The sequence below is a fragment of the Peromyscus maniculatus genome, chromosome 22 (assembly GCF_049852395.1).
Source record: "Peromyscus maniculatus bairdii isolate BWxNUB_F1_BW_parent chromosome 22, HU_Pman_BW_mat_3.1, whole genome shotgun sequence".
NCBI classification, from domain to species: domain Eukaryota; kingdom Metazoa; phylum Chordata; class Mammalia; order Rodentia; family Cricetidae; genus Peromyscus; species Peromyscus maniculatus.
This window is the reverse complement of record NC_134873.1, coordinates 41,783,094-41,803,997: the sequence shown is the minus strand read 5'-3', so window position 1 is coordinate 41,803,997 and position 20,904 is coordinate 41,783,094. Positions and strand designations below refer to the sequence as shown.

Sequence of the window (20,904 nt, the reverse complement as noted above, 5' to 3'; positions counted from 1 at the left end):
GGCCCCAAAGGGGGAGTCTCTCAGCTGTCTTCCAGGCTATCCTATCAGCTTTGGCTAAACCACCCATGGCTCTATCCCTGGGCACCCTCCTGCTTCCCCTGTGTCTGTGGATTGTTTGGGGCTCTTTCCAAGGAGGCTTTCCTTGTTCCTTACTAGATTTGCGAACAGAGCACACCCTGTCCAAGTACCGTGTTCTGCCAGTATTCCCCCTTCTGAAGCTAGACCTGCTGTTTTCCAGGTCACTGGCAAATTCGCCACCTGTCTCAACCTCCATAGCCCCTGGCCAAGCACAGCCATTGCCTGACTCCCCTCTCTGCCTTGTGAATCCGCAGGATCTCTGCCGCCTGCTCCTCCTGTCCAAGTTCTTGCCTCGCTCCTCTCCCGACCTTTGGGGGTGTTTACTGAGGTTCTCAGTCCCCTCTTTTTTGCCCCCTCTATGAACTCTTGGAGCTATTACCTGTATTTCCAGCTTTGACCATCTCCTGTTTATTGATTCACAAATTCTGTGCCTTCATGCATCATTTATTCACTCAGCGGACGTTGTTAACTCTCAAGATGCACAAGGGCAAGGCCGGGCTGCGGGAGGAAATGTGTAAGCAGCCACTCTAATCTAATTTCTGTCCCCGAGCCTTTGTCACTGATACTATAGAAACAGAGAGGTGGCATCCAAGCGTTGTATGAGCATTGCAAAGCTGTCCCAGAGGACTTGAAAACCGGGCTTCTGTTTGGGAACGGTAGGTAGTAGAAACAGACAAGGTCAGGGAGGGAAGGGAGGGTGAGCCAGGAAACACAGCATATACTGTGACCTGGCAGGAGTATAAGGATGGGTTTTAGGGAAACTGAGGTCACAAGGTAAGGTGAGGGCAAGTAGATGTTGGGATTGGAGAGAAGCAGGACCTCGGTTACTGTCTGTCTTCCGGAGGAAGTAGGTTCCTGAGGAAGTTGAGTTTTGTCCTCATTAGTGAGACCTCTATGAGGTCCCACTAGAGGGCTCTGGGAACAGAAGGTTCACAGTTAAGGACTCCCACCTGGACAGTGGCTCAAACACCGTGTGACTGAGGGAGTCAAACTCCTCTGTGGTTTAAACTCTACGGATGGCCCTGAGCACCCCGGTTGCCTGGCAATGCACAGTTCTCTGCATGTGTCACCCTTTGCCCTGGTGCCATGGTTCCAATTCTCACTAGTGTTTTGACCCTTCTCCCTCCCATAGTCCCCTGTGTCTGCAGCCCACTGTGTTCTCCCCAGGGGAAAAAAAAAAAAACAGAAAAAACCTCTTCTCATACCCCACCCTCACGTATTCCTGCTAGCTCTCCATTTCCCCAAGACCAGCTCCACTGACTTTGGGAACTAGGTAATTCTTTTAAAATATCCCCATTGAGACTCTCTGTGTTAGATTACCGCCACAGCCTCTATCTAGTTGGTCCTCCTGCCCCATCCCTCATCCCCACTTGGTGTGTGCTCTCTAAACCAGCATCCCAACCTCAGCACAGCCTTCGGTGGCTCTCTCTTGTTCACAAGCATCTACACTCTCAGACCTGGCTCTGGCTTGAAATGACTTTGCCAGCAGCAACCTCTGCTCCAAACAGGGTAGAGGGGGTGGTGTGGGAGTTCGATTAGACTAGAAAGGACAGGAAATGGGGGTGTCGATTTTACTTTAGGTGTGGCTGCCCCGGAGGACTGTGACATAATTGGCTCAAGTGGCACTTTGTAAAGCATCGCGCGTAGGTGACACATCTCTCTGTGAGTCTGAGTGTGGGTGTTACTCATGGGAATTCCAACAGTCAGAATGTTGTCTGGCCCCTTCCCTGGGACAAGATTTGCTTGGTCTATCTCCAGCTGAGCAGAGCCTTTCTGGGACTTGCCAACTTTGGTTGCATAAGGAGGTAGGAGGGAAAGACACCAACTCTCTGGGCCTGAGAGAGGGTCCTTTAATACCCAGTCCTAGGAGAGGTAGCAGGGTCATCTTTACCTGGAGGAGAATGGCCCATCCCAGCTGCCCTTTCAGATGACCTTCCTGAGGTAGGGGGAAGGCACACCATGGCAGGCACTTGGGGCCACTGAGGAAAGGCCATGTAGGTACACAGTGCTCTCTCCTTGAGGCAGTGGTAGGCTGTCACTCTGCTTTGCTTTGTGATAATGGCTGGTTTGCGTGACTTTCAGATGCTCGATTACTGTTAACCTCCACAAACTGGAGTACCATATTACCTGCGGGGGAGACAAAGTGGGCTCATTCAGAATTAGACACAGCCCCCTTCTCCAAGGGCGCACAGCCCAGCAGCAGGATTGGGCTTCACCTTCAGGTACTCAGAAGGAAATCCACATAGCTATTTCAGCTAACAGCATCTCTGTGAAATGAACACATATGCACCTGTTATATATCTTTGCAGGACCGACTTGTGATCTTTTCTCTTCTTACTGGGATCCTCTTCCTCCCTCATACATCTCCATCATTACCTTACCATCCTTCATCTCTGTCTGCAAACCACAGGCACCAGTGGGGTTCCTTCCCCCCCCAGCACAGTTCTGCCCCTTCTTATCTTCTTCTTCACTACCTTTCTGGACTTGGCCTGTCAAGAGGGTGGATCTCTACCCTTGGACTCCTTCAGCGTCTCTTCCTGAGCCCACCTCTTCAGTCACTGTGCATCCATAGCAAGGGGGTGATACAAGAACCAGATGAAGTAGGTATTACCCCTACCCACTACTTCACAGCTGATGCCACCACAGCTCCCAGAGGTTAACTGGGGTTACACACTAGTGGTGACCTCCCCCCCACCACACTAAGCCTATCCAGCAGTTCTCTCTGGTGCTTTTTACAGCCAAGTCATGGTTCCAGAGCTTTATTAGATGTGTAGTCATGGGAGAAGACACCTGTGTGTGACCTTCCTCTTCAAGGTTATAAATATTAAAACGGTTAACCAGCTCCATCTTGACAGGAGAAAGCTGGCAAGAGGGTCTTCGTTATAGACAATTTCAAGTGACAAATTCAGAAGCAAAAGTCATTCCTCCGTAAGAAGGTCTGGAGTCAGTAGAGAACAGTATCCTCCCTAACATTTATGAGAGTTTGGGCAAGAGCGTGACTGGGCGGGGGGGGGTGTCTATGTTCCACAAACACCACACCATACCCCAGAGACACATGTTATACTGGCTTACTGCATTTGCCTGGCTCCAGTTTCTTCCCACTTCTGGCTCTGTCCTACATGATGAACTCTAAGCTTTCATATTCAAGTATTATATTGAAAGCCTAGTGTGTGTGTGTGTGTATAATCAGAGACTCATCCTACCCTGAGAGGACAAACCCAGGCATTGGATCAAGACAGACCCTGAGATCAGGTTGGAGCCACTGGGTGGGTGTTCTAGGACCCTGAATTATGGAGAATGGGACAAGGAGGTCCAAGTTCTGTCTCTAGCTGACATTCATTTGCCAGGCAGGTAAAACCCAGGTACTGGGATGTCCTCATGCCTGCAACAATACTCCCTTGATTTAGTTTGGTTTGTTTTTGTTGGCAGGGCTGGAGATCAAACCCCAGAGTCTTACGGTTCTCTAACCATGCTACATGCCCAGCATGAAGGCTATTTAACTAGTTAATCCAGTAGTTCTTTTTTTTTTTTTTTTTTTTTTTTTTTTTTTTTTTGGTTTTTTGGTTTTTCGAGACAGGGTTTCTCTGTGTAGTTTTGGTGCCCATCCTGGATCTCGCTCTGTAGACCAGGCTGGCCTCAAGCTCACAGAAATCCACCTGCCTCTGCCTCCCAAGTGCTGGGATTAAAGGCGGCCCGGTAGTTCTAATTATTGTCCTCCATCCATACCAGCCCATCCATCCCACACCCTGCCTCACCTTTCTGCTTGCTGGCTTGGCATCATCCTTTGAAGAAAAATGCTGAATTCAAATGTTTCAAAGATACTGGCAAACTGGTGTCCTGGGGTAATGCAAGAGGCATACATCATGCATTCAAAAAACCTGTGAAACCCCGGAAGTCTCTAGGCTAATACTTTTCATCTTAGCTTCACTGAAATCTCTGGGAAAAAAAAAATATCCATGAAAGGTAGGAAGAAGACACATGCTCCACTCTAGTTTGTATTCCAAATTAAAGTGAGGGAAACATAAGATAGTTTGCACTGTATTCTCCCCCTGCCCAGCCAGTGGTTGAGGCTCCCAATTTATGGAGCAGAAGGCAGCAGCTGGGAACCCCAAGGGTGGATGTGATTGAAAGTGCTCCTCAGATCAGCAGGCACACGGACACCTCCAGGGTAGAGATCTCGAGTCTGCAGTGGAACAAGCTGCCAGCCCATTGCCTCCTGCCCCCTCTTCCTCAGAGTTCCTCACCACAGCCTGGGAATGGCCCCTCAAAAGCGCCGTGACAGCCAGTTCTCTGGGACGGTTTCCAAAGGAGCATATCTCTCTTGTCTCACTCTGAGTCACTGGTGTCACCATCAGAAACAGTAACCAAACCTTTGCTAAATGGAGATCACTATTCTGAATATGCACGTATTAGCCATATATTCTATATAGTGGCCCTCTTACCAGAGGGACTGGTAGTCTCTTCATACTGTACACGAGGCTGCAGAAGCAATTCGCCAAGAGTTTACAAAGTTATTAAGCCAGTGGGCAGTTACCCCAGAGCCCAACCCTGTGATACAACCAAAGTGGTTATGGGGCTTTACTCCCACATACAAGTGTTTCCAGCAATGTAGGAGAAGACAGGATGGGAGCAAAGGAACAGCCTCAAGCATGAGTCGAGTGAAGATCCCAGTCAAGAGAAATGTACATCTAGGAATCTGCTGGCTCACCCTGCTGCCTGCGGGCTGGGAGCCATCTCTAAGGTGGAGGTAAAGTCTTCGCCTGTGCAGCCAAGGAAGAGAGTGAGCCCAACAAGGCCTGCCAGCCTTTTGTGCCTTTGTAACACCCAATGCTGCCCTCCACAACTGGTCCCTTAGAGATCTTGTACTGAAATAGAGGTGTTGCTGGATCTGATTCATTTGTTACAGGCATCTGTCTGAAAGGAACCCTTCAAGGGCATTTTCATGGCCTGATAGGCTTGCCAGTGTGGTCTACAGAGAACATCTGGTGGCCCTGATGTCCTCTATTTGGGTCCCATCTCATCTGAGGAGAGCTCCTATGCAGGGTGAGTCCAGCAGCTGCTCCTGACTTGGGTCAGGGTAACCATCGGCTGCTTTGAACCTCACTTCCATGACACGGTGCCTAAGTCAACCTGAACGTGGAGGGGCTCGAACCAGCCAAGCTCTTGAAAGGCTCCAACTTCAGCAAGACCAGCAATCCTGTCTCATGCCCACTCTGTTTTCTCCGGTGTTCAATATTCACTTCACAGAAGACATTTAGAAACACGGAACTCAACGACCATCAGTAAAGGACATTGGCTCCTGCTTACTAATGACCCAGTCACCTCATGTTTCTACGAGGATTGGTTTGTGACTCCTCACCCAACATTCCTTCGCATGAGGATGGACACACCACTCTTGGAGCTAGTACACAAAGCCAGGGCCAGGATCTGGTCTATGTGCTCAGCAGGCATGATCTTGTTTACTCCTTAAATAGCCCTTCAGATGGGCTGTGTGCTGTTATCACCCCCACCTGACAGCTTGGGTGAGCTAGGCCCCTGTACACTAACCAGGGTGTATATGAACGATACCTTAGAATTTAGGTGTTGGCCTGCAGACTATCTCATGATAGCTTCAGCATGTCTGTCCTTAAGACTAGATCAATCTTTGTTGTGGGGACTGTTCTGTGTCTTATAGGATATTTAGCATTGTCCTGCCCACCTCACTAAATGCCTGTAGAACCTAGTCTTCTTTTCACTATTTTTTATTTTTATTTTAAAAAATTTCTTGTTCATTTTACATACCATCTCCAGTTCCCCCTCCATCTCCTTTTTCCACCTCCTCACCCCCCCCTCCATCTCACCGCCCATCCACTCCTCAGAGGGGGTAAGGCCTCCCTTGGGTAGTCAACAAAGTCTGGCCTACCAAGTTGAGGCAGGACCTAGCCCCTCCCCGCTGCATCAGAGCTGAACAAGGTACCCCACCACAGGGAATGGGCTCCAGAAAGCCAGTTCATGCATCTGGGATGGTCTTAATAATCCAGAAATGTCTCCAGATACTTACCAGATATTTCTTCAATGAGGTGTAGAGCAAAGTCCCTTTGCTCTAGGCTGACGTTTTCCTGTTTGTCAGAGAATGGGGCCCTGGGTCATTTCAAGATCCGCACCTCTGGCCAGCATCACCCTCGCCCTTCCTTCTCTAAGTTCTTGTAGCACCTTAAGAAAATCTTTCCTCCCTAATTTTCCATCCAGCTCAAAACAGTAAGTCCCCAGCCAGGTACCACTGTGATCCCTTTGCATTCCCAGGTTTCCCAGCTGCAGCCCCGGGACATGTTCCTGAGAGAGAAGGCTACTGTTCTTGCTGTCAGACACTGTGTTCCAGCCACGGCATGTCCTCTGAGTACAGCTTCCCCGCTCTAACAGACTGGCAAAGGAATCCAAGGACCACGGGAGAACCTCTCCCCTCAGCCCATCCCCATAGAGAGCCAAAGCCATTCACATCAGCCCCTAGATGGGTCCTTGGCTTACCTTCCCTGGGGGTGGAGAGGGACATCCATCATGAACAGCACTTCCGCCAGGCTCTGAATGGAGCTATCCATAGAGGGCCCTACAATCCTTAATGGAGGACAGATCTGGCTGAGTATTCTTGCTGCTACCTTTCCATTTATTTATTTGTTTTCTAGAGCTGGGAGCTGAACCCTTGCTTGCTAGGCAAACACGCTACCAGTCAGCTAAACCCCAGCCCTCCCCTCAATGACTGCCTTCTTAGGGTACATTTCTGATTCAGGATTCATTTAATAAACCCATTCATTGCCTGTTCCTCTGGGAAGTGTGAGGGACACAGAATGGGACATGGACCCTTTGCTTTTAGTTCCTCCTACCCATCTGCTCCTGACCTCTGCTTCCCGTTTCTCTTCTTTCTTCTTGCATATGGGGCCAGAGATCAGCCCTCCTCTGCGAGACTAAATGTCAGGAATACCCCAGAAAGTATACTTGTGTAAGGAGTGTGTGTGTGTATGTATGTGTATATGTATATGTGTATGTGTGTGCGCGTGTGCAGCAAGCACTACTCTTAACCACAGGGCCAGTTCTCTAGCCTCCTTGTATAAGGACTTTTATGATGGCTTCCTGTTCGCAGGTCCCTCTTGCAGACTCTTAAAGTGACTTTCTTAGACCCCAGCCCAGGCGTGCTCTGGTGTGCCCCTTCTCAAGAGGCATTTCTGAATGTGAAGTCTCAGATGCCACTTCTGGGTGTTAAAAAGGAAAGACTGGCAAGGTGTGTTTTTAAAAACTGTGGTGTGTTTTTAAGTTCCTGTGTTTAATCCCTTAATGCTTTTAACAGAAACAATGTAACTCCATGTATATTGCGGTGATCTTATGATAATGACAGGATTTATTTTTGAAATGTTAATTTGTGCTTCCCAGTGGGCTACAGAGCAATAACAGAAGAGACTAACTCATTTTTCCATCACGGATTTAAGCCTTATTTTCAGGGGAGGGTAAAAATCTAATAGATTTCAGGCCAGTGGTCCTATGGGTCCACAAATAATGGCTCCCTGTAGCTCTGCCCTTGGACACTGCCCTTGGGCCTTTATCCTTCCCTCAAGGAGAAATATTCTTAGTCCCAAATGCAGATTATCATTCTAGATCACACTCCTGATGCCTAGGGCACCAGAGTCATCTGTCCAATGCCCCAGACCAGTCTCAAGACCCATGTGGACTTCATGCCTGGCCTTGGCCTCTCAAGTGGATTAAGTCACCAATACACGTATCTAGACCCAAATGGGACCATTTAGGGAATGCCTATGCCCAAATATACAGGCTAGAGGTGGGAAGAGAAGGGAGCAGGCAGACTAGAAGCCAACACTACATGTGTCTCAGGACCTAGTGTGGCATTCATGAGGCATGGTCCTGTATTTATACTCTTGTCTCATCATCATAAGATGTTAGGAATGGCCCCTCACGAGGAGGTCAGGGCCTGAAGAAGACAGACCAGACAATGATGTCATCCCTAATATGGGAATTGAAATGAGAGTATGAATACAGGTGAAACACTCCAGGGACACTTGTCCCTACAGCTGCGAGCTGTCTGCTCTCCATTGACTGCGGCCAAGAAGGAGCTCATGAGTGGCCTGGTCCAAAGATGGAAGGCCACTTCACACACAGGGATGTAGTGGAGAGAAGATACAGCCCTTGGCAGGAGTCCCCTCTGAAACCTCACGATTGGAGACTAATCGTGAATCGTCTTTACTGCATGATGGAGGAAAAGGGTAGTTGTTGCCTCTTTCACAACCCGAGAGAAAAACCTCTTTGTCGTTTCGGCAGCAGTTACACCAGGGCCTTAAGCAACGGTTAAGTGCTGGCTAAGCAATCCGCCACTTTGGTGTCTTGCAATGACCGCACAGAGCGCCCCTGTTTCCTATTCCATCAGATCTCCAGATCTCTTGCTGATCTGGTCTCTCTACTCCCCCCCCCCTCGCCCCCCGCAGGGGTGGAAGGGCCAAACCCTTTGCTATACTGGTGTGTTAGACTGTGCACACTTTTAAGTAATGTTACTTTGCACAACTTTCTTCTTTCCCGCCTGACTCGTCTCCATCGCCTCCCTTGAGTGTTTCCTTCCCTTTTACCCTTCCATCTGCCTCTTATCACAGCTTTTCATGTTCTCAAGGCACTGACTTGGTATCCTGCCAAAGAAGAGAAGACATCCTAAAGACATCTGGGGCAGAGAGAAGCCTGTTGGGTAGCTGTTTGAAGTGTTAAATGTCAGCAACAAACTCTCATGGAGACATTATCTTCAAGCAGATGCTGGAGGATCGTGTGGATCAGCTAGGGTGTTGAGGCAGCTGCCCAGAGTCAGAATTATTTTGCAACTTCCAGTATATACCTGCTTGTTCATGGCTCAGGACCCAACATGGGGTGTGGGGACAGAGAGTTCATGGCCGTGTAGACTCCTAGCCTTTGTCCTTTGAGTCGCATTCTACCAGGCGACCTTCTTGATGATCATTACTTCCTGGGATCCATGGAAACTCTTATCCAGCCATATGGGTCATCACACATAGGCATGGTGGTACCCCCCTATTGATGGTGGCTGCCCCACTTCTGAGTAAATCTCCTTGGTCTCCTCAGGTGTGGGCTTTCACATACACCCAGCAGATCATCCAGGAAGAGCTGTGCCTATCTGTTGTCACCCTGTTCCCTGGTGCCCCGGTGGTTCTTGTTCTGTGCAAGAATGGGGATGAAAGGCAGGTGAGTGATCCGCAGGTCCTGGGGTAGGGTAGGGTTGGGAGTGGTCAACCTCCATACTGTGACTGGGGTGGGTTTACGTCTTCTCCAGTCAGGAGATGATAGGGCATGTTGAAAGCGGAAGGGTGAATGAGCACGAAAAACTTCCAGAGTCAGGGATAGGACTCCCTCAATGGGGTCAGCAGTAAAGGCTACGTTGGTCCCACTGAGCAGTGAATAGCTGAAAGCCTGCAGACGTTAGCTAATCTTACCAGGCCCGCCCACCCTGTATGTTTCTGTCCCTGCTCCGTCACCTACCTGGACTCTAAGACGAGAGCCAGGGCCATAGGTTCAAACTCAACGCTTTGCCCTCAGTGCTTTGCGAGTTGTATCTTAGATGCACACTGTCCCTCTAGCAGCGTGGACTTGGAATGTGCTCAGTTTCCTGCCCGGGTATGAGGGACTGCAGCTCAAGAGCCCGTTCCAAGTATGAGTGCGGCACACAGTGGATCACTGTATCTATCTGAGATCGCCTCTTCCTCTTCTCCAAATGGGGGCTGATAGAACCCAAAGGAAGTGTGGGGAACAAGCCTGGTAGTGGTCTCTACGAAGTACCGCGCTCAGTGTCTAGTCGGGGTATGTGTCCATCCCTCTATCCTTGCCACGTACGAGGTGGTGAAGGGAAACCGCCTGAGACCCACCTCTCTGTGGGCTCCTGGTACAGAGTTGGAAAACGTCTGTTGCTGTCACCTTCAAGGGCCCCATCTTCTCTTTGTCTAACTTTCTCCTCAAGGAAGACATGGAACATGGCTTTTTGTTTTGTTTTGTTTTGTTTTTTTTCTGTCTGCCCCATGTCTAACTCAGTTCACATTTCCTACCCTGTCGCCTGGAAAGTTATTGCCTCCCGGTGAGTTTTCCTAGCAAACACTGATTTAACTTTTAACATTTTTTTTTTAGAACTCATTTTTAAAAGACTAGAACTGGAGAGATGGCTCATGGGTAAAGGTACTTGCAACAGTACCAGGCCTGCCCATCTGAGTTAAATCCCTGGAGATACATGCAAAGAGAAAAGCAACTCTGATAAGTTGTATTCTGGCGCGCGCGCACGCACACACACACACACACACACACACACACACACACACACACACACACACAAGTAAATAAATACAAATTTAAATGTAATAAAAAAAATAAAACCCTACTGCCTGTCAGAATAATTTCTTCCTTCATGAGACCATGAAATCACATCTCTGGCAGACCACATGGGGTGTGATCCCTTCTGATAATGCCTGGGTGACTTATATTATCCATAGAACCCATGGCCTTGGTCAGAAAAAAAAATGAGCTCATGTTCTCTCCCCTCTATCTCCTCAGCAATGGACGAAGACAGGCGCTCGCATTGAGCACATAGCATCCCACCTCTGCCTGGACACAGACATGTTCGGTGACAGCGCCGAGGACGGCAAAGAGGTCGTGGTCAACCCTTGCGAGTCCTCACTCATGAGCCAGCACTGGGACATTGTGAGCTCGTGAGGACCCCGGGCAGATCCAGCTGTGGATCAGGGGTGGTGCTTCCCTGGACCAAAGTGAACTGGAATCCAGGCTGTGAACAGCCCACATCTGCACCAGATGCCCTCGACTGGAGGTAGCGCAAAGGCCCCCAGGACAGGAGCAACTGCCTCAGGGAAGGTGGAGGAAAAGGTGGCGAACCGGCAGGGGCCCAACAACACCCCGACACGTGTGCAATATTGGAAAGGTCCATCCTGGCCAGGTCTTCCGAATGGGACCTGGAGATGGAGAGCCAACGGGAAGCATCTGTTGTGCCCTTTCTTATGAAACAAGGCACTTTATGGAGGCCAGAGAGAAAGGCTTCCTTGTCGCCGCGCCAGGACTGCATGGAGAGATGAAGAATGGAGATGATGGTTTTTCAGAGCAAATAAAGTTAACATTGGAGGTTTTCCTTTGATAACTCCAGCTGCTGCTTCAGCTAGCTAGCACCTAAGCTGAGCTCCCCACTGAATCAGGGCGGGGCATCTTTGTGTCAGAATGGATGAAGAAGATGGGAACCTTGTGCCCTTACCCTAGGTTACTGCCAACCAGCTATCTGATCTTAAAAAGACACTTTAGGGGGCCAGCAAGATGGCTCAGTGAGGAAAGGGGCTTTGCCATCAAGCCTGGTGACCGGAGTTTGGTCTCTCGGGCCCACGTGGTGGAAGGAGAGAACTGACTCTTACAAATTATCTTTTGACCTACAGAGAGGCGGGGAGGGGCATGCAGGTCCACACTCATAGAATCATAGTACTACACACAAAACAAGTAATTGCTATCATTTTTAAGACACTTCAGAGCTGGGAGATGGGCTTATTTTGTAAAGTGCTTGCCTTGAAAACATGACTTTCAACCTCAAAACTTATGTAAAAAAAAAAAAAAAAAAAAAAAACAAAACAAAAAAAAACAAAAACAAGATGAGTATGGCACATACTTGTAATCCCGGAACTAGAGGGGCAGAATTGGGTAAATTTCTTGTTAGCCAGCCAGCCAGTCTACTTGGCAAGTTCCAGGCCAGTGAGAGACCCTGTCTCAAAAAAGAAAAAAACATGATGGATAGGACCTGAGGAAAAACATCCAAGATTGACTTTTAATCTCCACTTATATGTGTACACACATGCACATGCTAACCTGCATTCACAAACATGTAATACACACACACACACACACACACACACACACACACACACACACGGCACTTCACTCTTTTGGCCTACCGCTTTCTATTCCATTACCATGATGGGACCAGCTGAGTGGTGGTGACTCCAGAAGGCTCTAGATTCCTATGGAGATCCTGATTTGGTAGATCTCATATGGAGTTCAATCTCCTTGGCTAATTCTGAGGCTTCTGCTTGCTTAAAGCACTGTCATAGAATGTCTGGCCTTGAAGAAACTCATAGCCTGTAGCCCTTAGTATAGGAACTTCCTACTATAATAAAACCATGTTTTAGTGTCTTCTGGGATTGGTTAGAGTAGCTGTCATAGTCAGGGTTTCTATTGCTGTAAAGAGACACCATGACTATGGCAACTCTTAATTGGGCTGGCTTACAGTTTCAGAGGTTTAGTCCATTATCATCATGGTGGGACATGGTGTTGTACTGGGAGACATGATGCTAGAGAAGGAGCTGAGAGTGGAGAAGGAGCAACATGCAGGCAACAGAAAGTGGTCTGGCACACTGAGCATGGCTTGAGCATATATGAGACCTCATAGCCCGTGCCCACAGTGACACACTTCCTCCAACAAGTCCACACCTACTCCAACAAAGCCACACCTCAGAGTAGTGCCACTCCCTATGAGCTTTTGGGGGCCAACTACATTCAAACTACCACACTATCCATTCTTATCAACTAGGTCTTAAGAAACAAGCCATATTAAGTTGACTTTTCTAAGAGACACCCACCCACATGCTGCTAGTAACTGTCGGTTAGCTGTTACTGCGTAACAAATGACCCCCAAACTTGACAGCTTATGGTAACACACATTTACTGTCTCACAGTTTGTCTGGGCCCAGCCCTCTCTGTCTGGAGTCTTATTAGGCTATGGTGGAGGTGTTAGCTGGAGTTTCCATAGGCTCAGTCATCATGCCGTCAGTTGCATGGGCTCACGTAGCTCTCAGTGGTGGGTTTTGGCCCTGCCTCTCCCTCCAATATAGCAGCTCACTCTGCAGCAAACTGGAAGTAGGGGTGGGGAGGTGAGATACCAGCAAGATGGGAATCCTGTCCCTCTGCAACCAAATCACTCAAGCCTCCCCCCATCATTTCTTCCCCATTGCACTTGATAGAAGCAGTCACCAGGTACAGCCCCTACTCAAGGGGAGGCCAATCAGGAGAGTGAAGGACAAGAGGTGATCAGATCCACTCAAATCCACCTACCCCAGTGATTGTTGGAGCCTAAGGAGGTAGTATCCATTCTCCCTCGTCAAGGAAACCCTTTGATGATGGGATGTTATCAAGCTCCTTATATAGTCTGCTTCTGCAGACTGCTGTAGCCTTGGAAACTTGAGAGTTGGCATGCCCAGACTAGATGTCTCTTCTGGAGGTTGAATTTGTGTATGCAATCGTATCACCTGCTCTAGTTAGGACTAGGCTCTATTCTGGGCCGAAGAAGAGGGAGTAGAGAATTGAAGCTGTTCCATTTATAGAAGATGTGCTGAGGCTCCTTAAGCTATGTGCCCATATGGCTTAAAGCAGCTTTGCAGAGAGGAAAGGCAGAAGGAAAGCTACCCGTAACCAGACCAGACCCCTAAGTAGGTGAGGCAGTCACTGTACTATGCTAACTAAACTAGAGCCTGGGGTTGTCCTTTGCCTACTTGTCACCCCTGTATTTGTGACTGTCTTTGAGTTCCCTGGTGGCAACAAAGTGTCTCTTGCTCTTCTTTAACCACAGTGCTGGGACAGGCACACCAAGTACTCAGTAGGCATTTTTGTAAGTAGAAGGTTGAGGAACCATTCCTTGTTCATGATAAAGTGAGTTTAAGTATGGATGACTACTGCCATACAATTACAGAGTGTTGGTGGGCTCGCATCTCTCTGCTAGCCAGAGGCCTTGGGGAGAGAAGCCCTGGTGGCAATTACTTACTTATGCTCTAGGGCCGCTTGCTCATCTTCTTTTTCTCATGGCAGAAAAAACGAGCACTTAGCTTTCTCCTGTCATCCCTCTTAACAGCAAAACAACTTGGAAATGGCAGTGAAGAGTCAGGTTGAAGGGTATGGAAAGAAACCTGCTAATGGAATACAGGCAGCTCTGCTGTGAACTGCATGCAGGGTATGTGCCTTAAGGCCCCATTAGTGGGAAATGGAGGCTAACCATTGATGATGCAGATAGGAATCACTCCACCTGTGTGTGGGGTAAGCTGAGGTGCTCTCCATTGTTCTCGGGCGGCTGCAGACAGACAGTTGCAATTTAAAAGTAAGCAGGGCAGCCATGGTGAGTGTCCATAAATTCAAAACAAGGCTGACATCTCAGAGGTGGCCATGGCCTACACATAACACAGCAGAGTGAATATGGCCAGGCAGCTGTGTGGATGTTATCACTGGGTTTGAATGGCAAACCCCAGTAGCCTGAAGTAGCTCACTTAGCAGGCAATCTGGAGCTATGACTGAAAATTTGTCAAATGATGTCATCCTATGAGAACAGGGAAGATCTCTGAGGATCTTGAGGTCTTGAAAGATTCAGACTCCAAACAGTGCTTGGAAAATACCTTCCCTGGAGCAGCCTGACCACACTTTCAGGTGAGGAGGCAGCAGAGGTCCCATCCCTCATGGTCATATCTGGTGAATGGAAGAATATGGGCTACTTTCAGAATTTATTAATAGGCTATGCATATTAAACAAAAATATATAAAGATACCTTATATGTGACTGGGTATTTATACCACTGGCCCTCCATAGCTACAAGCTCTGCATCTGTGAATCCAACCAAACACGGACTAAAGTCACATGGGAAGAAATGCATCTGTAATGAGCTGTGTGTGGGTTTTTTTTTTTCATCATTCCCTAAACCACATAGTATAAAAACCACTTTCATACCCTTTACATTATAATAGATGACTTAACTAACAAAAAAAACCAAAAAAACAAAAAAACACTGGTTTAACGTATGCAAGAGAATGTGCATAAGTTAGATGCAAATGTGGAGTAGGGAAAGAGTGCATCATAAGCATGTTTGTTGTGAAAGCATGAGGACCTGAGTTAAAATCACCAGAACCACATTAAAAAAAAAAAAAGTGGTCATCTGCAACTGTAACCCTAGCACTGTGGGTCTGTGGTAAAGACAGGAGTCTTTCTGGAGCCTTCTGGCTACCAGGACAGTTCAGGTTCAGTGTGAGACCTTTTTTCAAGGTAATAAGGCAGAGTGATAGAGCAGTATACCCAGTGCCCTCCTCTGGCCTCTGCACATGAATGGGTGTAAAAAACCTTCACATACGTGTGCACATGTATAATACATGTGCACACGCGTGCGCACGCGCGCGCGCGCGCGCACACACACACAAATGAAATAAATATAAGCACAGTCCCATTTTGTATGGTTAACTTTAGCATCCACACAGTAGGTGTCCACAGGGAAGAGGTATTGCTGGGACCCACTTCCTATTAAGGGACCACTATGCAGTCTCATGAAGTTAGAAAAAGGAGAAGCAGGTTTTTCAGACACTCTGGTGTCTCATTTAGAGTTGGGGGCAGAATAGTATTGAATGAATTGGAAAATGGGAGGTTTTAGGGTTGGGCTCTGCATGGATGGTGGAGCCTGGTGCTGCATTGAATCTGAGACTTCCTTTCCTGGCAGTTTGTTTCTCTTTGTGCTTTATAACTTCCCCCTGTGAGCTCATCTTCAGTGAGAGTTTTTCCTCTGGGCATCCTAGATACTCTGGTTATAGAGGCATGCCTTGGGGGAGGTTTAAGCTTGCCTCTGCTAGGATCCCATTGGGTTGCTTTGATTTCAAGCCAATTTATGAATTGATTTTTTTCTGTGAATGGTTTTCACACTGTGAGAAGGGAATCTGGAGCCCAGCTCTCTTGTTTGGTGCAATCTTAGATTTTGATCATTTATAGATTGCTTTTCTAGAAGTTGCTTTGGTCATGTCTCCTGGGTGTTGCCGTTCACCCAGCCACATGGATAGCCCATGTTTAGCCCCTGCTACCCATGAGGCTGTAGGTCTCCTGTCTGTCTCTGCCTGCACATAAAGCCCAGCATTAGTGATACAAATGTGTTTGATCCCTCTCCCCACCTCATTCACCACACACGCTTGCTCTAAATTCCCATGCATTTTTGGAACTTGGATGCACAGCTGTGGTTTCAAATTGTCTTATCCAATATTTATGTATGTATGTGGTCGGGGACTTCCTGTGTTGGCTCAGACCAGAATTCCTTAGTGCTGTAATTAGCTGTCACCACTGTCTTCCCCACTGGCTGGGGGAACCTTATCTTATTGCAGACACTCAATAAATTTCTATGAATGAGTGAGAGAATGCGTCTGTGATTCTTTAGCACCACTTCCTAATTACCTCCTGGCTAGTTATCAGACATTTGAGTTTCTAAAAGACAGCCAAGGCAGAAATTGAAGACAGAGAAGACAAATTTATAACAATAAAATCTTGTTATAATACACATAGATTTGGGGATCGTGCATATTTAGCTTCATAATGACAGAGTTTAATACTGAGCATGCTAACTGGAAAGAACTATCAGGGATGAACATTTTTAATGCTGCAGTGGAGCCCGGCCAGAGTGAATTTGTTCTCAGAAACTCAGGGGGATGGTGTTGGAAGGCTGGGGCAGGAGCCCTTGTATTTCATCAGCAAGCATCTCAGGCGTGTCTACTGGCATCTGACAAGATGAGCCCTAGCCTCTGGAGAGAAGCTAACCCTATGTCTGTGTGTCCTTTTAAATGACCCACAGAAGAATGCCCTGCTTCTCCCGTGCCACCCACTGAGCGTTCCTGCCCCAACCAACCGCTCCATCTTTTCAGCACCTGGGACAGCGTCTGGCATGCAGGCTTTGGGGGTGGGAGGACTAAGGGAGTTCCAGCAGCTGTGCAGATGTCCCCCACGTGGCAGGTGGAAGCCCGCTGGCCCCTGCCATGCAGAGCCAATCGTCTGAGCTCCCTCATGGGCTACAGTCTCTGGCAGCCCACCGCGGATTAGCCAACTCTGAAGCTCTGAGCGCTTTTCCATTTGCCGTGGAGTCGACTAATTTAATGAAGCCGTCACAGTGCAAACCTCGGGGCTTATTGGAAAAGGACTCGAGCACGACATTATTTCACAGCAGTAGATTGCATCATTTTCATTTCACAGCTTTCCAATGGGAAATAATAAAACAAAATTACAAACATAATGAAGAAAGAAAGAAGGAGAGAAAAATCCATGAGTGAGAGGAGTGCCCTCTATTCCGCGATGGGGCCGCTTCGCTCATTCACTCGGGCCAGTAAATATCACCTGGTTTCACACTGCAGGGAAGAATATCCCGGGATGCCTGCACCTGCTGCTGGAGATAAGAAGCTATAATAACTCACTGTCCAGGAACACCGAGAAGCCCTGCGCACTCCTTATAGGTACCCCCTCCTGAGAAATCCCAGCTTCTAAGAGCAAAGCCCTCCCCGGGGCTAGTCGAGACACCCAGGTAAAGGGTTGCCGCTGGTAGGGCAGGGTGAATTCATGGGGTATGGGTATGCACGGCACCACCACCTCCCAGAAGACAAAGCTATTTCGCCAGTGATGCTTTACCTGTCCTAGATGGAAGAAGTAGGTCCCTGCCCTCATCCATCCTGCAGGATGCTTTCATTGTGACCACAGGTGATCTGACAGCCAGAGGCTAAATGGCAGTCAGCAGAGGGACGACGCTCTTTCCAAAAGCTGTTCTCATTAATTGCACTGAGGTGTACAGATGCAGGGAGGCCACTGAGCTCTGCCAGGCCTTTTATTCTCCTCTGAGTGCCTGCCCTTCAGCCAAGGAGATGCTCCTGGGCTGTCCCCCAGCTTGGAGACTAGACTTCTCCATTGCAGTCAGACCCCGGATCCCTCCTCCAACCACCGCCACCACCGCCGCCGCCGCCGCCGCCGCCGCCGCCGCCGCCACTGCCGCCGCCTCTTACTGAAAATAAAATCATACTTCAAGAGTGGGGGTTGGGAGGTGGAACCATCTGGAATGACTTTCTTTTACCCAGGAGTCCCCTTCAAGGCTGCCACTGACTCCCTCCTCCCCTCCTCATCTTGCAGGAAGTCTCTCTGGTTGTTAGCTCCTCCCATCTGAGTGGCATCCCAATGTCTCCCATCTCGACTCTCACACTAGCATCTCCACTTTCGTGTCGGTCAATGTGCATCTCTAAAGCACAGGGGTCAAAGGCCAGCACCCTCTCAGTCCTCATGTGGACTGAGAACACATGACTTCAGTTTCTCTGATCTCAGCTATCTCCTCTGCACCAGGGTCAAGGTCATAGCTGCCTCCTAATTCCATTTTGGCATTAGATACAGTGATTCATATAAAGTTCTCAGCACAGAGCTAGGTACACAGTAGGTCCTGCACTTCATTAGGTCATCATGGCAGTTCACTACAGCAGAGGGTAGGGTCTGTAGTTTTTGAGCGCTGATCTCTTTCGTCTTCTTGGGATGCCGTGTCAAAAAAGTGAATGGTTACAACCACGTACATTTATTTCCCATAGTGCTGAAAGCTGAGGAGTCCACAGCCAAGGTACCAGCAAATGTGGTGTCAGGTGAGGTCCATTCTCTGGTTTATGGACAATAGCTATGTGTAGTCTTCCTTAGTAAAGAGCTCTCTGGAGTCCCTGTTATATGGGTACTAACTCCACTCATGAAGGCTCCGCACTCATGACCCAGTCACATCCCAAAGGCCCCATCCCAATATCCTCATACTGAGGGTTGGGATTTCATCACCTGAGTCTGGAGTATACATACGCATTGAGAACTTTCTATCCCTCCATCCTCAGTGGCCTCTTAAATATCAGGCTATGGCCAGAGAATCCCCTGTAGGATTTCACAAGGCATAGGGTCAAGAAGAAGGTTTTAACCCAGTAAGGCAGAAAACAGAAAAGAACAATGAAGTCCTGTGAGGAAAACATGTCTCCACTCAGTTTTTTTGTTGCACGGGGTCTCTGCCATTTCTCTGTCTGGTAAGTCTTTATCCTTCTTGTCCCTTCCCTGCCTGTACACATGAATCAGGACTCTGTCTTGTCTGTGCTGAGCCCTGAGAGGAGGTGATATGAGGTGGTACATGGTATTGATGGGTGTTACAGGAGAAGAGGATGAAAATGGACTCAGAACCCATGTCATGAGTTCAAGGCCAGCCTGCACTGCAGAGTCATTCCCATCCTAAAGAAACTTCTGGTCTACCTTGTGAATCCAACTCCCATGCCTTAATTCTGCCTCTCTCTGCTCCTCTCCTGCCTGAAGAGGATTGCACCCGCATAATTGTCAATTTGGAGAAGCCCCCACCAGGTATGTTCAAACCACAGCCCAAGGACTGCCTGTGGCCCAGGATCCTGGTCAGTGTAGCCCAAGATAAAACTGCAAAGTTAGTTAAAATGTTATAGGATTGGGAGTGGTAGTGCTAATAACCTGGTTGTGTGGATCTCAAAGTTGAGTGATGTCGGACACCTGCTTTGGCAGAGGAGTTCAGGTCCTAAAAAGGAGGTGTGGAGTCAGCTGGGGGTAGAGAAGGAGGAGACATGATCTGAGAGTGAATCTGGGATGCCTGCTAGTAGGGTTTAATTGAAAAAATACTACACCTTTTATACTCTATAGCTGGACATAGGATTAAATGGGAGAGAAGGGGCATGTGAGCTGGGGTATGGCTTGAGGAATCTGCATTGACCTTGACAATAGGTACCAGTAATATGTAATAGAAGGGCCAAAAGTTCCTCTTGCTTGAGATAAGAACTGCATTATCAAGCAGGAACTTTCCTTAAGCCCCCAGGGAAGGGAGACCCTTATCCAAATGCCTGACCCTGGGGAAAGGACTTCTTCTGGGGAGCAGACACTAGACTACAGTTTCTTAATCTTACTATACGGGCCTGTTCCCCTCATAATGCTCTCAAAAGGGAAGGTCTTGATGTCTTACTCTTTTCCCACCATTCTGTACCATTTTGATTTCTTTGTATTCAGTAACTGAACTCTTGCCCTTAATGGCCTCAGGCTCTTAGATTTGAATTGCAGGCATTTCATCCTGGGGATCGGGTGTGTCTAGTAAATCTCTAACTTTCCTGTTCTTGGTGTATTTAGGAGGGCATAATGGATTTCCTGGTTCCACAGTGGCAGGGATTTTTTTTCCCAAAGAATTATTTTGTTTAGAGAGGCTACCATTGTACATATTTTTAACTCTTACCAAAGCCCACACAAAATTTCCCAAAGGGAAAGGCATTAATATTGAGAATCATTAAACATGAAAGTAAAAAGGTACTGGAGAAGTGTGGGCTGCAATGTTGAAATACTGGAACTTTGTCAAGCAGCAATGGTCGCCACGTGGTCCACACCAGAGTGAACTTTGTAATAACGTCATATTACAGTACCCAAACCAGACACTCCAACAGGTTAAAAGTTGCCATAATATAGTGTCCAGCTTGAGGAGTGTCCTAAGCAGCTCCCAATGTCCTAAGCTTCCACCAGCTTCCAGAAAGGGTCACGTGCATGGGGGCAGGTCTTACCAGACAGAGCACAAGCCCTGGACCCACTGGTGGTCTACAGAAAGTCCAGTCCTGAGCCAGGGAAGAATCAGAGCAGCTCATGCAGAATGCTGACCACAGAAGAGATTCAAAGAGCTCTAAGGCACAAAGCAAGAAAAGAAGTCACCAGAGGACCTCAAAGCGTATCTGTGATGTCACTAAGACAGAGAGTGGGTCTCGATCCATGTGGCAGGAACAGTGTAAGTACAGGCTCAGAGAAAGTGAAGCAGTGAGACATGGGGAAGAAAGGAGGTATGGCCAGACAGGCCACTTTGAATACCAGAACTCAGCCTGGTAAGAAGCTGGGAGCTCTTGAAGTTTCCCGAGCAAGGGAGTATTATTGACTAGAGCGTAAGAGCATTGACTCGGTAGAAGTAGCATGGCTTGAAGTGAGAGTCTGTGA

At 48.1% G+C, this 20,904-nt stretch overlaps 1 protein-coding gene across 3 annotated transcripts in view; it reads left to right on the top strand.

The window, feature by feature from the left end:
* Galnt14 (polypeptide N-acetylgalactosaminyltransferase 14) overlaps positions 1-11,248 on the top strand; it is a 224,422-nt gene extending 213,174 nt beyond the window's left edge. For all 3 annotated transcript variants that reach the window (XM_006990687.4, XM_042266768.2, XM_076559607.1), the window contains exons 14-15: positions 9,181-9,300; positions 10,654-11,248. In XM_006990687.4, coding sequence (XP_006990749.1) covers positions 9,181-9,300; positions 10,654-10,812 — 279 coding nt within the window. In that variant the 3' untranslated portion in view covers positions 10,813-11,248. The remainder of the gene's footprint in view (positions 1-9,180; positions 9,301-10,653) is intronic.
* Positions 11,249-20,904: the final 9,656 nt, after the last annotated feature.